General features: G+C 47.1%; 1 protein-coding gene and 1 non-coding gene across 3 annotated transcripts in view; one reads left to right on the top strand and one right to left on the bottom strand.

The window, feature by feature from the left end:
* LOC144168824 (arylsulfatase B-like) overlaps positions 1-17344 on the bottom strand; it is a 123252-nt gene that overhangs the window by 54394 nt on the left and 51514 nt on the right. For both annotated transcript variants that reach the window (XM_077697810.1, XM_077697811.1), the window contains one exon: positions 728-840. In XM_077697810.1, coding sequence (XP_077553936.1) covers positions 728-840 — 113 coding nt within the window. The remainder of the gene's footprint in view (positions 1-727; positions 841-17344) is intronic.
* On the top strand, positions 3379-3451 carry Trnat-ggu (transfer RNA threonine (anticodon GGU)). The gene has a single exon. It is a non-coding gene; the product is annotated as a tRNA-Thr (tRNA).

Here is a 17344-nt window from a genome sequence, read left to right as displayed (position 1 = left end):
TGGAGGGCTCCGGATTAATTTTGACCATCTGGGGATCTTTAACGTGCGCCGAAATCTCGTACACACCAGCATTTTTGCTTTTCGTCTCCATCAGAAAAGCGCCCGCCGCTGCCGGGAACTGAACCCACGACCTCGTGCTCAGTGCTCACCAGCGCAACGCCTTAGCCACTGATCCACAGTGGCGGGTGCCCAGCGCTAAATTACACTCACCTGCAGAAGCTTTATGAGAGGAGACGTGTCGTTCTGGCTGGGGACTTTAAAGCGGCAATTCTCAATTAAACGTTGCTCGTAAAGTACAGGCTTCGCTCGTCGTGTTGAGCTTAGTGAGGCGAACATATCGCGGTTGTGACATCAGGGTTGCACCATTGGGCAACCTGGCTTAGCTATTTTACAACATTTAAGAAGCCGTAACATTACCTTTTCCTTAATTAAAAAACTGAATATATCATGTTTGCTCCTCATGTATTTGAAACCATCGGTTTCTTGAATCGGTCAGCAAAGACGTCTATTTCCTTCTCTTTATTTCTTTTATATGCTGCACATTTCTGTTTATCTAAAAGCTGTGTCATGGGATTTTATCTAGTGTGTGTGTGTAAGCATCACTATCACCTGGTGCTTTTGGTTGAAATGTTCAATAAGCTGAAAGGTGCACGCATGTAATTCTGTCATGGCATGACGCTTCATGCATACGTGCATAGGCGAAAGTAACTCTGTTTTAAATACTGACCTTTCCGACCATGTATGATGTATATCCCATGGAGTTGAGCCACTCTGGCAGGAGTTTGAAGTTGAGTGGCAAGCCTCTAGGTTCGTTTTGTAGAATCACGTAGTGCTGCATTCCTGCGGGCGAAGTCAAGCAGGATTAGAAAAGTTCCTTTGACTTCCTTCTGCCTGCCGCAGTGAGAGCGAAGCCAGCGGTAACCCCTTTCTCCACACAAGTGTCTGCACTTCTTAGCAAAGGACAACTTAGAATCGCTTTTAAAAGAACGCAAAAACACACAAGCCCCGTTTGCGCTATTGTAAGATACAAATTTACACCAGCTCGCCCAATTCGCTTGTTGCTTTTTGAACACGGTGTTTCTGGCAGACTAGAGAGAGCAAGCGCTTGATTTAAAGCTTGGCACTTTTGTCCTACTGAGTTTCCAGGGCTAATACAGCGCGGTTGTCCCATGGTCTCCCGAATGAGCGACCACTCCCACATCACCAAGCTCACAATAGCTTTAAAACAACAATGCTTGCACTGCAGATCACGACTAAATATCAAAGGCGGTGTCAAAAAATTCTATACGACAAATTGAAACTCCGGTCGGGAGTAACAAAAGAGACAGAAATCATATTCACAAAAACGGCTTAAGATATATCGAAATGCACAGCGCGTTGAAACTGTTGAAATAGTGCATGCACGCAAAAATGTATATATATATATAAATATATATATATACATATATATATATATATATATATATATATATATATATATATATATATATATATATAAGGGTTGGCAGTCAAGAAAACGTCGGAAAGCAAAGGGGAGGTTGTAGAGGGTCATAGAAAGAGATGGATTTTTTGAGTCGAAAGGAAAGTGGTGAAAAAATGCCCGCCGGGTGGAATCCGAACCCACGACCTACAGAATACCGGTCTGGTGCAATAACCACTACGCTACCGGCGGGGCTGTTTCCCCAGCACTTTATCGGGTATTTATGTTAAGGTAGTTTTTTTTTGTTTCCTGCACTTGGGGGTGGTAGCCAGCGCCACTCGGACTACTCGGGGTGAAGGGGACCTTCTTTTTAACCCCCGGGCTGTGACTCGTGTGTCTACGACATGTCGAGAGTGGTCGACCAGCGTTGAACCCTCTTAAGCTCCCTTTGGCACCAAGACTGCCAGAACAGAGGCCCTCGCTAAGCATGTAGCGAATCAGAAAATGGGAAATGAGGGGCTCCGTGAAATAGGACAGAAAATAAGGGTTGGCAGTCAAGAAAACCTCGGAAAGCAAAGGGGAGGTTGTAGAGCGTCATAGAAATACAGTCGATCCCGGATATAACGAACCCGGATATATCGAATTATTGTATATATCGAACAGTCTAAACATCCCCTTGGAAATCCCATGCAAAAGTATAGCGCTGTTGTACGCGTGTATCGAACTCCCGGTCACCGCCACATGCGTATTTCGAACACTCCCGCGCGTCAAGCGCCCCTGCAAGTGCGCTTCGCCGCTCCTCCTGGGAAGGTTCCGGCGACGAGTTCTCGTGCGCGCTCCCGCGCTCGGTGAGAGAGAGGCTCCGTCGCGTCGCTAGAGTGACCTTGGACGCCTCAGCCGCGTGGTAAAGAACGCGGGCGAGAGATTGCGGGCGAGAGACAGTTGAGGAGGAAGGAAAATCCAGCTTCTGCGCGCTTGAGCCTGTTTGCTTGAGCGGCGGAGTGGTCCGCTCTCGCCGCTTGGCCAGTGGCAGTGGTTGCTCCGTCGGGAAACTCGTGAAGTGTGGTGCGTGTTTGTTTTGTTTTTGCGGCGCCGGGTCACGCGTTTCGGAGCCATGGACGCAAAAAAACGTAAGAAGTTGGATTTCTCAACGAAGGCAGATATCATTCGACGGGTGGAGGCCGGCGAAAAGAAGTCGTCGGTTGCCAAGGAATTCGGAATTCCTCGGAGCACCTTAAGCACAATACTGCGCCACAAAGCTGATGTGAAGGCGAAGGCAGCGCAGTGCGGCCGTTCTGGAGCGTGTCGCGTGCGTGCACCGCTTCAGGTAGGCATATTTTATATTTCGAATTATCGATATATCGAACTATTTTACGATCCCCTTGGAGTTCGTTATATCCGGGATCGACTGTAGATAAATTTTTTTAGTCGAAAAGAAAGTGGTGAAAAAATGCCCGCCGGGTGGGATCCGAACCCACGACCTCCATAATACCGGTCTGGTGAGATAACCAGTACGCTACTGGCGGGGCTATTTCCCCAGCACTTTATCGGGTATTTATGTTAAGGTAGTTTTTTTTTTGTTTCCTGCACTTGGGGGTGGTAGCCAGCACCACTCGGACTATTCGTGGTGAAGGGTACCTTCTTCTCGGGTTTTCTTGACTGCCAACCCTTATTTTCTGTCCTATTTCACGGAGCCCCTCATTTCCCATTTTCTGATTCGCTACATGCTTAGCGAGGGCCTCTGTTCTGTCAGTCTTGGTGCCAAAGGGAGCTTAAGAAGGTTCAACGCTGGTCGACCACTCTCGACATGTCTTAGACACACGAGTCACGGCCCGGGGGTTAAAAAGAAGGTCCCCTTCACCCCGAGTAGTCCGAGTGGCGCTGGCTACCACCCCCAAGTGCAGGAAAAAAAAAACTACCTTAACATAAATACCCGATAAAGTGCTGGGGAAACAGCCCCGCCGGTAGCGTAGTGGTTATCGCACCAGACCGGTATTCTGGAGGTCGTGGGTTCGGATCCCACCCGGCGGGCATTTTTTCACCACTTTCTTTTCGACTCAAAAAATTCATCACTTTCTATGACCCTCTACAACCTCCCCTTTGCTTTCCGAGGTTTTCTTGACTGCCAACCCTTATTTTCTGTCCTATTTCACGGAGCCCCTCATTTCCCATTTTCTGATTCGCTATATATATATATATATATATATATATATATATATATATATATATAGTCTGGAAAGATAAAAACTCACACAGAGCGCGAAAAAATAAGGTTAGTAGAGACCGAGACCCACGAGAAAGACGTAGAAAATAGCAATAAGTTTACTGACGTTTCAGGGAGAGGACTCCCTTTCTTCAGAGTGGGTTGACATAGCTTTGTCGATGATCACCATGGCGCCTCCTTTATCAGCTGGTTTGATTACTATTTCGGGGCAACCTGCGAGTTCTTCCAGGGCTTATTTTTCCTTGCTTGTGATGTTACGGCGGAAAGAGATTTTCTTTTGGTATGCTGCTCGTACAGCGCGATGAACGGCTTTAATATACATCTCGAGCGAGGCATGTATCGCGCTGCGTTGGAGGGGTCTCGTGCTTATGGCTAGGTAATGCAGTTCGGGCTTCGTCGGTTAGGGAATGGTCATGGAAGTACTCTCGCAGTCTCATATTTCTCGCGAAGTTATCTAAGTCTTTAAAAAGTTGAAATTCATCAAAACCACCAGTTGCCGGGCAAAAATTCAGACCTTTTGACAGGGTGCTCATCTGATCTGGTGACAGGGTAATACTAGAGAGGTTCCTCACATTTCCAGTGAGATTTTTGTTAGCTTTGATAGCCTGGGGAGAGCTGACAGAAGGGCGATAAAAATTTGGGTTTGCGTTGGCAGACTGACTAGTACCGGCGCTAACGTGAGTTCGTGAATGGTCAGTATTTGGCGAATTAATCGCGTTAAAAGGGAGATTTTCATGTGCATTCCCAGATAATGGACAGACATTAGTAGTGGGGCTAAGTTTATCTTACGGGTATAGTCATCGCTAGGAAGAAAGGGAGTCCTCTCCCTGAAACGTCAGTAAACTTATTTCTATTTTCTACGTCTTTCTCGTGTGTCTCTATCTATATATATGTATATATATATATATAGGGAGTAGTAGAACTTTGAAGATGGTAGAGAACACAAGAGAAGAAAAACTTCGAACAAGGCAGCCCTGAGGAAGGCAAGTTCGCTTTGCTGAAACGTAGGCCACAATCGTGCTTTTACCTTGTTCGAAGTTTTTCTTCTCTTGTATGTATGTATATATATATATATATATATATATATATATATATATATATATATATATATATATATATATATATATATATATATTTATATATATAAATTCAAAAACTTGGGTGCGACCACTTGGAAAACACTAACAAATACTTTATTTCGACAGTTTCGACCAGTGGTCTGGTCTGCTTCAGGGAAAATTACAAGTGACTCAAAATGCTCTACGATACACACTTCACGAGACAGGGGAATTTTGCCCTCTACCTCTCTTTCTTGCCAGAAAAGAAACCAAATAAATGAAAGCAAACATGTACAATAATCTCAGCGGCACATATACACGTCTCTCCCCAGGCGAGCGGCGATACAAAGCAAGGAGAGGGGAAAAGGAAAACAGGAGAAAAAAGGAGTATAAAGAAGGAGGCAATTAGAAATAGAGAAAGAGGGGAGAAAAGGAAAGGCAGAAGAAAGGGGGGTTCTCAGAAGCAGACACTGACGAATACGAAGGTCGAACAGCGGAAACTTGAAAGGTAGAGTGAGGGACCGCTCAGCGGCTCAGAATGACGTGACGTGCCGCATTCCGCGTACTGTAAAAAGAGAGAGAGAAAAAAAAAACCGGAAGAAAAACCCTAGGAGTAAATTATGTTTGAAGAACGTTGTTGCGAATGTAGATAGGCGCCACATGGCCCCCAGCAGCTCACGAATGCCAATACAGGGTCTAAACACACATAGCGAGAGGAGCGGAGGAAAGATGAGTACGGAGGCTGCGGCGTCGGGCAAGGTCCGCGCACTCAACATGGTCCGAAGTCGTGTTGTAATCGATAGCCCGAGTCGGCGCGGCGCGCCACGGAGATTTATTGGTGCAGAAGCGCTAGCGGAGCGCCGAAACGTCGCCGGAGGAGTCATTCCCGTGCGGAAACGCACCCCCCTAGCCCCCCCCCCCCGTTTTCCCGAAGCTCGTAACCGTGTGGTCGCCAGGCGCGGGTTCTCTATTTTGTTAAAAATGGCAAAACGATAATGAGGAGAAAAGTAGGTCTGAACCGCAGATTTATTGCTAACAGCACTCGTTTGGCTCCCTCGCCGCACGCCCCCCGCACCCTCCCCCCCAAAAATAATAATAATAATAATAATAATAATAAAAAAAAAGTTCACGTATGGTCTCGTAGGCAGCCCTATCTCCCTGCGCTCTCGTTTATACCCTCAGTAAGCGTCCGAAATTTATGTATAAAGAACGATTCTCTCTGTTCCCGCTCGTAAGTATTGCGGAAGCCGGACTGAATTAACACTACTTGCATTCTTTCGAAGGAGTGATCCGGGAGGAGGAGGTGCCTGGACAGTGGAAGACCGGGAAGTCCCTTTACATGCGACTTGCGATTGTTAAATCTGGTGCGGAAGGGCGTTTCGGTCTGTCCAATGTACTCCTGATTACAAACGAGGCAACGAAGTTTATAGATTACGTTTGAGGTGTCGCAATTTAAATTTTCTTTGATAGCATATTTAAAGGTTGACCTGCTAGCTTGGGCAATATTAGTCGTCTCTATGTGGGCGCAGACTTTACAGCGCGGGTTGCTGCATGGTCGGCAGCCTTGAGCTCGCTCAGGTGGCTCTGTTTTAGCGTTGACTAAGAGGTCCCTCAAGTTTTTGCCACGTCGGTACACAACACGAGGGGGCTGCTGGAAAATGGCCGACAACCGGTCGCTCTGTTTGATGATATTGAAATTTCTTCTCAAGATGTCATTTACTTTAGGAATTTTGGAAGAGTAGGTGAGAACCAAATTAGTCTCGGGGTGGTTTTCTTTTCGGCTTTCAGCTAGAATGTCCTCTCTTTCTAAGTTGCGAGCACGCTCAATTGCATCGTCAACTATTCCTTCTGGGTATTTTTGGCCAATCAGGGAGGTCTTAAGTTCACGTGCATTTTTCTCGAAATCCTCCTGCCCAGAGCATATTCTACGGTACCTGTGTGCCTGTGAATACGGTATGCCTGTTTTAAAATGGCGAGGGTGGCTGCTAAAGAAGTGGAGATACTGTTGGCGGTCAGTGGGCTTCCTGTACAATGTTGTTGAAATGTTCCCACTGTCCAGGAGCAGCGTGACATCTAAGAAATTAATGGTTTTGGTTGAGATCTGATGGGTTAGTTTTATTGAAGGATGCAGGGAGTTGATATCTGAAATGAATTCCGTGAGGCTCGCCTCATCGTTGTCCCAAATGAAGAAGATGTCATCCAGAAAGCGCTTGTAAATTACGGGTTTAGGGCAGCGTTTTCCAATGAATTCCGTTTCCAATGACGCCATGAAGATATTGGCATATGTTGGTGCCATTTTAGGCCCCATGGCTGTGCCGTTAATTTGAAGGTAGTGTTCACTATCGAATTCAAAGTGATTGTATTCAAGGACTAGGCGGAGGAGGGTTTCTAATGTGCTAGGGCTGACATCTAAGCAAAAATTAGAGTCACCGTAAGATGAAATTGCGGCCAGTATGCCATCAGTATGAGGAATGTTTGTATAGAGCGACGTAACGTCCATGGTGACGAGAAAACTGCCTGGTGGGACAACTAGGTTCGAAACCTCGCGGAGGAAGTGACCCGTATCTTTTATGTATGAGGGGAATGTTGGAGGGATATCCTTAATTAGGTGGTCGATAAAACTGGATATTTTTTCTGTTGCCGTTCCATTGCTCGACACGATAGGGCGGCCAGGATTATTTTCTTTATGTATTTTGGGAAGAAGGTAGAACCGGCCAGGCTTAGAATTATGAGGTACCATTAATTTATACATTGCGTGGGTAATTTTCCCATCGTCCAGCAATGACTTGAGTGCCTCGATAATTTCGGCTTCAAACTGTATTGTTGGGTCGGCAGCAAGCTTGCGGTAGAATGTCTTATCAGTTAGCTGTCGCTGCCCCTCTTTTAGGTAGTCATTTTTGTTCAGAATCACTACAGCCCCTCCCTTATACGCCGGTTTAATTACGATGCCAGAATCCTCACTGAGGCTCTTGAGTGCTTCGCGTTCGTCTGATCCGAGGTTGCTGCGAACGGGCAACCGTTTTTCGAACGTGGTGATGATATCTTTCTGTACGGCCGAAATGTACATGTCTAAGTGCTTATCCCGTTGCTCACTTGGTGTAAACATTTTGTCTGAAAGTCCGGGAAATAGTTTTTTGCTGCCCGTGGGCTGGTCATGAAAGTATTTTCGTAGGCGCAGGTTTCTAGCAAAGTTGTCGAGGTCCTGATACAGTTCGAATTCATTGATGTTTCCCGAGGACGGAGAGAAATTTAGTCCTTTTGAAAGTAGTTTGAGTTCAGCTGGAGAGAGCTGTCTGCTTGAGACGTTCACAACGTTACAACACGGCAGGTTGTCTTTTGAGTCGCATATCAGTGCGGGCCCAACGCGGCCGTCCACCCCCGAAGCCTCCGCCTGTGCCGCCCCGTTCCCGCAAATGGGAAGTTGATCTCGTTCGTACTTTTTTGATTTTCTTTTCTCCGCCATAACCTGCTTTTTATTTTCGTACCTCTCTAGTTCACATTGTTCTAATTCTGAAAGAACTGATTCCTTACGTTTTGCCAGTTCTGTTGACTTTAGCTCTTGGGCCTTCCGAGTGCTGTGTTCCATAACCAATTTCGTCAGTCTTACGGATGCGTCATTTAAAATTTTTGTCCACTGATTCCTCTCGGTGTCATTAAGTGTCGACATAGATGGTGATAATTTGACTTGGAGACCCTTGGGTGCTTTATTATATTTCACGTAAGAATTTAGGTAGCACGCATGCGAGTCAAACCGTACTCGTTTCTCCACACATTTGCGCAATTCTAGAAAGGACCTGGACCATGTTGCGTTAGAGCGGACCTCACCTGAGCTGCTGTCTTGTCAATTCTGAGCACCAAGCACGCCCGCGCCCGCCGCCTCGACGTAGGAGAGTCGGCCCGACGAGGGCCCCCCAGGCTCATCAGCAGTCGGGCTGGTCCGCGCAGGAGGTCGAACAAACTTTCGGCGAGCGCCGCCCACAATTTCGTTGTTCAAGTCGTTCTTCAAGTCGCTTTTTGCCTCTTCCCTCTGTGGGAACACGGAGAAGTCCGAATTACTGTTGAGGTTCGGGTGGGTAGGAGGTCGAACAAACTTTCGGCGAGCGCCGCCCACAATTTCGTTGTTCAAGTCGTTCTTCAAGTCGCTTTTTGCCTCTTCCCTCTGTGGGAACACGGGGAAGTCCGAATTACTGTTGAGGTTCGGGTGGGTTGTAGAAACGGACGACGCGTGGTCCATCCATGCATGTGCGGAGCGAGCAGAGTTTCGCAGGAGGACTTGCTGCAGGTGGCTTGTCATCACAGCGACCCCCTCGAAACTAGGGTGGAGTCCGTCCGCAGCGAACACCCGTCCCGACGGCAGCCACTCCATGCCGTGGTCTATGTAGCGGACGTTACGGGACCGGCGGCAGTGCGCCCGCAACAGCGAGTTGAAGTGGCAGGCCTCCCGGTTGTACCGCTCCACCGCTCTTCTGTTGGCGCATCCGCGACGGCGGTTCGGGGTCTGGGGAAGGAGCAGGGTGACGAATATGTCCGCAATGTCCGGGCGCTCCCGATGAACAAGCTCCAGCATTTCCTGGTAGTGGCCGAATGTGCTTGTTGCCGATCTGTGTCTTTTTCGGATGTCATTCGCTCCGACGTGGAGGACCAACACACTCGCTGTTCGTGGGACGAAGTCCAGGAGGGGCAGAATATCACTGACAGTGGCGTCCAACTGGCAAATGAAGGCCGGGGTCCCGTGCCGGAGGGGATCAAAGTTCGTAAAGAAATGCTTCATCTGTGAGTCGCCGATGACGACGGAGTTGATGTTCGTTTTAGGATACTTCCAGGTCAGGTTCTCCATCGTGGTGCGAGCAGTAGCCATGAGTATATATAGCAGAGAAGGAATTCTTGGATACTGTTTAAATATTCAAAAACTTGGGTGCGACCACTTGGAAAACACTAACAAATACTTTATTTCGACAGTTTCGACCAGTGGTCTGGTCTGCTTCAGGGAAAATTACAAGTGACTGAAAATGCTCTACGATACACACTTCACGAGAGAGGGGAATTTTGCCCTCTACCTCTCTTTCTTGCCAGAAAAGAAACCAAATAAATGAAAGCAAACATGTACAATAATCTCAGCGGCACATATACACGTCTCTCCCCAGGCGAGCGGCGATACAAAGCAAGGAGAGGGGAAAAGGAAAACAGGAGAAAAAAGGAGTATAAAGAAGGAGGCAATTAGAAATAGAGAAAGAGGGGAGAAAAGGAGAGGCAGAAGAAAGGGGGGTTCTCAGAAGCAGACACTGACGAATACGAAGGTCGAACAGCGGAAACTTGAAAGGTAGAGTGAGGGACCGCTCAGCGGCTCAGAATGACGTGACGTGCCGCATTCCGCGTACTGTAAAAAGAGAGAGAGAAAAAAAAAACCGGAAGAAAAACCCTAGGAGTAAATTATGTTTGAAGAACGTTGTTGCGAATGTAGATAGGCGCCACATGGCCCCCAGTAGCTCACGAATGCCAATACAGGGTCTAAACACACATAGCGAGAGGAGCGGAGGAAAGATGAGTACGGAGGCTGCGGCGTCGGGCAAGGTCCGCGCACTCAACATGGTCCGAAGTCGTGTTGTAATCGATGCCGACCCAACAATACAGTTTGAAGCCGAAATTATCGACGCACTCAAGTCATTGCTGGACGATGGGAAAATTACCCACGCAATGTATAAATTAATGGTACCTCATAATTCTAAGCCTGGCCGGTTCTACCTTCTTCCCAAAATACATAAAGAAAATAATCCTGGCCGCCCTATCGTGTCGAGCAATGGAACGGCAACAGAAAAAATATCCAGTTTTATCGACCACCTAATTAAGGATATCCCTCCAACATTCCCCTCATACATAAAAGATACGGGTCACTTCCTCCGCGAGGTTTCGAACCTAGTTGTCCCACCTGGCAGTTTTCTCGTCACCATGGACGTTACGTCGCTCTATACAAACATTCCTCATACTGATGGCATACTGGCCGCGATTTCATCTTACGGTAACTCTAATTTTTGCTTAGATGTCAGCCCTAGCACATTAGAAACCCTCCTCCGCCTAGTCCTTGAATACAATCACTTTGAATTCGATAGTGAACACTACCTTCAAATTAACGGCACAGCCATGGGGCCTAAAATGGCACCAACATATGCCAATATCTTCATGGCGTCATTGGAAACGGAATTCATTGGAAAACGCTGCCCTAAACCCGTAATTTACAAGCGCTTTCTGGATGACATCTTCTTCATTTGGGACAACGATGAGGCGAGCCTCACGGAATTCATTTCAGATATCAACTCCCTGCATCCTTCAATAAAACTAACCCATCAGATCTCAACCAAAACCATTAATTTCTTAGATGTCACGCTGCTCCTGGACAGTGGGAACATTTCAACAACATTGTACAGGAAGCCCACTGACCGCCAACAGTATCTCCACTTCTTTAGCAGCCACCCTCGCCATTTTAAAACAGGCATACCGTATTCACAGGCACACAGGTACCGTAGAATATGCTCTGGGCAGGAGGATTTCGAGAAAAATGCACGTGAACTTAAGACCTCCCTGATTGGCCAAAAATACCCAGAAGGAATAGTTGACGATGCAATTGAGCGTGCTCGCAACTTAGAAAGAGAGGACATTCTAGCTGAAAGCCGAAAAGAAAACCACCCCGAGACTAATTTGGTTCTCACCTACTCTTCCAAAATTCCTAAAGTAAATGACATCTTGAGAAGAAATTTCAATATCATCAAACAGAGCGACCGGTTGGCGGCCATTTTCCAGCAGCCCCCTCGTGTTGTGTACCGACGTGGCAAAAACTTGAGGGACCTCTTAGTCAACGCTAAAACAGAGCCACCTGAGCGAGCTCAAGGCTGCCGACCATGCGGCAAGCCGCGCTGTAAAGTCTGCGCCCACATAGAGACGACTAATATTGCCCAAGCTAGCAGGTCAACCTTTAAATATGCTATCAAAGAAAATTTAAATTGCGACACCTCAAACGTAATCTATAAACTTCGTTGCCTCGTTTGTAATCAGGAGTACATTGGACAGACCGAAACGCCCTTCCGCACCAGATTTAACAATCGCAAGTCGCATGTAAAGGGACTTCCCGGTCTTCCACTGTCCAGGCACCTCCTCCTCCCGGATCACTCCTTCGAAAGAATGCAAGTAGTGTTAATTCAGTCCGGCTTCCGCAATACTTACGAGCGGGAACAGAGAGAATCGTTCTTTATACATAAATTTCGGACGCTTACTGAGGGTATAAACGAGAGCGCAGGGAGATAGGGCTGCCTACGAGACCATACGTGAACTTTTTTTTTATTATTATTATTATTATTGTTATTATTTTTGGGGGGGGAGGGTGCGGGGGGCGTGCGGCGAGGGAGCCAAACGAGTGCTGTTAGCAATAAATCTGCGGTTCAGACCTACTTTTCTCCTCATTATCGTTTTGCCATTTTTAACAAAATAGAGAACCCGCGCCTGGCGACCACACGGTTACGAGCTTCGGGAAAACGGGGGGGGGGGGGGGGGGGGGGGGGGGGCTAGGGGGGTGCGTTTCCGCACGGGAATGACTCCTCCGGCGACGTTTCGGCGCTCCGCTAGCGCTTCTGCACCAATAAATCTCCGTGGCGCGCCGCGCCGACTCGGGCTATCGATTACAACACGACTTCGGACCATGTTGAGTGCGCGGACCTTGCCCGACGCCGCAGCCTCCGTACTCATCTTTCCTCCGCTCCTCTCGCTATGTGTGTTTAGACCCTGTATTGGCATTCGTGAGCTGCTGGGGGCCATGTGGCGCCTATCTACATTCGCAACAACGTTCTTCAAACATAATTTACTCCTAGGGTTTTTCTTCCGTTTTTTTTTTTTCTCTCTCTTTTTACAGTACGCGGAATGCGGCACGTCACGTCATTCTGAGCCGCTGAGCGGTCCCTCACTCTACCTTTCAAGTTTCCGCTGTTCGACCTTCGCATTCGTCAGTGTCTGCTTCTGAGAACCCCCCTTTCTTCTGCCTCTCCTTTTCTCCCCTCTTTCTCTATTTCTAATTCCCTCCTTCTTTATACTCCTTTTTTCTCCTGTTTTCCTTTTCCCCTCTCCTTGCTTTGTATCGCCGCTCGCCTGGGGAGAGACGTGTATATGTGCCGCTGAGATTATTGTACATGTTTGCTTTCATTTATTTGGTTTCTTTTCTGGCAAGAAAGAGAGGTAGAGGGCAAAATTCCCCTGTCTCGTGAAGTGTGTATCGTAGAGCATTTTCAGTCACTTGTAATTTTCCCTGAAGCAGACCAGACCACTGGTCGAAACTGTCGAAATAAAGTATTTGTTAGTGTTTTCCAAGTGGTCGCACCCAAGTTTTTGAATATTTAAACAGTAGCCAAGAATTCCTTCTCTGCTATATATATATATATATATATATATATATATATGTGCGTGTGTATATATATATATATATATAAGACAGAAATAAGAAGTGGCAGTCCACTTCTTATTCACTGCCACTTCTTATTTCTGTCTTATTTTCAACGAGCCCCTCAACGAGCCCATCATTTCCTATTCTGATTCGCTATATATATATATAGTTGAGAAAATGGTAGACGCACGGTTAAAAATTAGTGGTTTACTGACAGTGGTTTACTGACGTTTCGACTGGAGGACTGGTCCTCCTGTCGAAACGTCAGTAAACCACTATTTTTGTTTTTAATCGTGCGTCTACCATTTTCTCGATTGATTGATTGATTGTAGGGGTTTAACGCGTCAACGCAACGCAGGCGATGAGGCGCGCCGTAGTGGAGGGCTCCGGATTAATTTCGACCACCTGGGGATCTTTAACGTGCGCCGAAATCTCGTACACACGGGCGTTTTTGCTTTTCGCCTCTATCAGAAAAGCGGCCGCCGCGGCCGGGAATCGAACCCGCGACCTTGTGCTCAGCAGCGCAATGCCTTAGCCACTGAGCCACCGCGGCGGGTGTCTACCATTTTCTCAACTATTTCTTCTGGCTTCTCGAGAAGTTTCTTTTACTGCTTATATATATATATATATATATATATATATATATATATATATATATATATATATATAGGGTGTGTCACCTAACTTTAGCCAGAGTTTAAAAATATGCCCATGCACTCTAAGACGACGCGACCAAATGCATGTTTCTCACTTTTGTATGTAGTATGTCACGCTATTTTTGTATTTTGCTTAATTAGATAATTAGTCAAGAAAAATTAGCTAACTTCTGAACCAACGAAGCTAGGAAAAAATTCCAATTAGAAAGTTGCAGATTGGTTTGCAAAACGTCCGAATAGACAGTTCCCGTATTTCTATCTATTAAGTATTAGTGTTTTTCAGCTTACTGGTGATGCCTGCGAAATACAAAAAAAACACGTGACATGCCCGCTTGCGCGTCAGGATTGCAGTGCTCCCAAGCGTTCCGCGTACAAACGATGATAGGTGCGCAGCCGCTTAAATAAAGCGACAGGGCAGCGACAGGGCAGCGACATAGGCGTTGGCTGTGCCAATTACGTCAGCGATGCGCTCCCCTCGCAGGAGTTTGTTATAGCGATAAGCAGACACAGCGGTTATCGCTTGTGCTGCTGGAAGCAACAGGTTCGTCATTTCGCGATAGCTGTAAGCAAATTGAACATCCCTACACAAAAAAAAAATTGGCCGCCATCCTTCCCTGCGAACGTGAATGTACAGCGAAGCTATATCAAACACCGCACGGGCTGATGGGGTGTATTTATTACTTTAGAGTAATGGTAGTGATAATCACATTGTTGGGTCTATGCATGACCGCCGCTTTGTTGGTTTGGCATGTCGCACTGATCCGAGCCAACAAAAACGCAGTGGCGGTTTTCCCTTTCCCGCGCGCTAGCCTCTGCGTGTGCTCCCGTCTCAGCGGCTGATGATGATGATGATGGTGGTAATTGTGGCGGTGGTGATGATGATGTTTATGCAGTTGTACTCCTTACTCATGACTCGGCTATGACTCGGCACATACCAGTTTTCCCATCGCCAAGCAAAGAGGACATTAACCCGGATCTTAGTTTTCTACTACCCTAGTTGCTTGCTACTTCTGTAATTAGAACGCTGGAATTACTATGTACGCCTCAGTACATGTCTCTAACACACGTACGTCGAAGACTACAACTCGTTCACTGGGGCCACCTACAGTGTTGGAATGGGGCAATCGTATTGAACGTCGCCCACATAATGCAAGACTACATAACCCGAGGGACCCGGGTTCGTTTCCGAACACGGGAAGCGTTTTTTCTTCACTTCACGCACTATTATCATCATCGCCAGTGAAAGTTCGCTTTCCTGCAGTGCGTTTTGTGTTTACGCCACTAAATTTTCCGACCAACGAGAGGTAAACAGCTTCGCTGTAAAACTCAGTTTTCAGAAGGCTGAATATGGTGGAATAAGAGCACTCCAAATGGCCAAACGCAGTCTTTCACTGAATTTACGTTTATTTTGCATGCTCGTTCACAGCAAGTGCTCGAAGAGATCACCTTCTGCAGCGATACAACACTGGCATCTTCTGAGAAGGCTTGCTGTCGCTGCCTTGAGCACCATCGCTGAAATGCTGCGGCAGGCAGACTTCGGCTATCTTCTCTTGTAAGGCTTCTGGAGTCGTCGTTTCCGTCGTGTACACGCGATCCTTAATATGGCCCCACAAGAAAAAGTCGAGAGGGCTGAGGTCGGGTGACCTTGCCGGCCACAGAACAGGCCCGTTTCTCCCTATGCAGTGCCCTGGGAAAGCCACAGCAAGCCATGCTCGCGCTTGACTGCTGCTGTGGGGTGGGCCCCCACCGTGCTGATACCACGTTGCGTCTAGCCTGGCTAGTGGCATGTTGCAACAGAAGTCTTCAACCGGCCCTTTCAGGATTTCACTTACATACCACTTGCCGGTCAGAGCGTTGTTAAAAAACACTGGGCCAACGATGGTGCTGCCGTATATCCCGCACCAAACGTTAATTGACCACTGATATTGGTGGCGGGATCTTCCTAGCCAGTGGGGATTTTGATCACTCCAATAGTGTGCGTTGTGAATATTCACTTGGCAATTTCGGGAAACGTTCGCCTCGTCAGTCCAGAGTACCTTGGTGAGAAAGTCAGCATCCTGTTCCTCCTGAATCAAAATCCAGTTCGCAAAGTCGAGTCTATTTTGGAGGTCCCTTGGCTCCAGGCATTGGTGCAACTGCACATGATAGGGGTGCAGTCCAGCTGTTTTCAAAATCCTCCAGGCAGTTGAGCTGCACACACCCAGCTCTGCGCTCACGCTACGCGTGCTAGCGTGTGGATTCGCCGCCATAAAAGACAAAACATTGGAGCGAACCTCACCATTTATGACTGACGCTCTCTGCCACTTTCTTATATAGCTGCCGGTTTGCTTCAGCGTCTCGTAGGTGTTGACTATTGTCATCGGGCTTGGTCGCGTGCCCGGGTGCCAGCTTCGAAATATTCTTGCAGCCTGCCGTCTCTGTCCGCCTGCGCTCCTAGGGCAAGGATCATGTCTGCTTTTTCCTCATTGGAAAAACGCATGACGAAATTGCTCGCGCTTTCACAGCCGATGCACGATAGTCTGTTTATCGCTGTCTTGAACTGCCACCACCACCGTCCGTCAGTCACTTTACGCAGCGCAAGCGATAATGGTTGCTAGCTTAAATCGAACACCCATAGCTTGCGTCGCCGCCCTGTCGCAATTTAAGCGGCTGCGCACCTATGATCGTTTGTACGCGGAACGCTTGGGAGCACTGCAATCCTGACGCGCAAGCGGGGATGTCACGTGGTTTTCTTTTGTATTTCGCAGGCATCACCAGTAAGCTGAAAAACACTAATACTTAATAGATAGAAATACGGGAACTGTCAATTCGGACGTTTTGCAAACCAATCTGCAACTTTCTAATTGGAATTTTTTTCCTAGCTTCGTTGGTTCAGAAGTTAGCTAATTAATCTTGACTAATTATCTAATTAAGCAAAATACAAAAAATAGCGTGACATACTACATACAAAAGTGAGAAACATGCATTTGGTCGCGTCGTCTTAGAGTGCAAGGGCATATTTTTAAACTCTGGCTAAAATTAGGTTAAACACCCTGTATATATAATCTGAAAACAAACAAACGTGTCAAAGAGTGCGAGCACATACGGCAAGTAAAGACAAGGAAACACGTTCAAAACGGTTCCAAAAAATGAAGTTTCCTAAAGTTGCCGGAAGAGGACTCGCTGTATTCAGAGTTAAGTGCGGGCACGTTTTAGAGCGTTATGTGTACCGGATTGCGAGGGAGAAGGCAAGGAACGGTAAGGGAGTGCGTTCATACAATCGGGTCATGTTTGGAAGCCAGCGAAAAATTAGGTGAGTAGAATTAAATATTTTTAAAATACGGTGAAAAAAACAACTTAACAGGTCAAGGGCTAGTTCAAACATCCGGTGGCAATAGGTGTCAAGAAAGTAGACAAAACAAACCGCGTTAATGCACGCACATGGCGCACATCTGGCCGTACACATCTTTTCAAACAGACTCAAAACACGTGATTAAAACATGAAAGAGCACAATACTTGGGTTGTGGTGGGTGCAGGAGAAATAGGCGTAGGAAAAGGCAGTCAGAGAGCGAGAGTGTCCAGTG

The sequence above is a fragment of the Haemaphysalis longicornis genome, unplaced genomic scaffold (genome assembly GCF_048455015.1).
Source record: "Haemaphysalis longicornis isolate Haplotype H1 unplaced genomic scaffold, Haemaphysalis longicornis Haplotype H1 scaffold_2, whole genome shotgun sequence".
Taxonomy (NCBI): Eukaryota; Metazoa; Arthropoda; class Arachnida; order Ixodida; family Ixodidae; genus Haemaphysalis; species Haemaphysalis longicornis.
The sequence above is the reverse complement of the archived record's forward strand: the minus strand, read 5'-3'. Positions and strand labels throughout refer to the sequence as shown.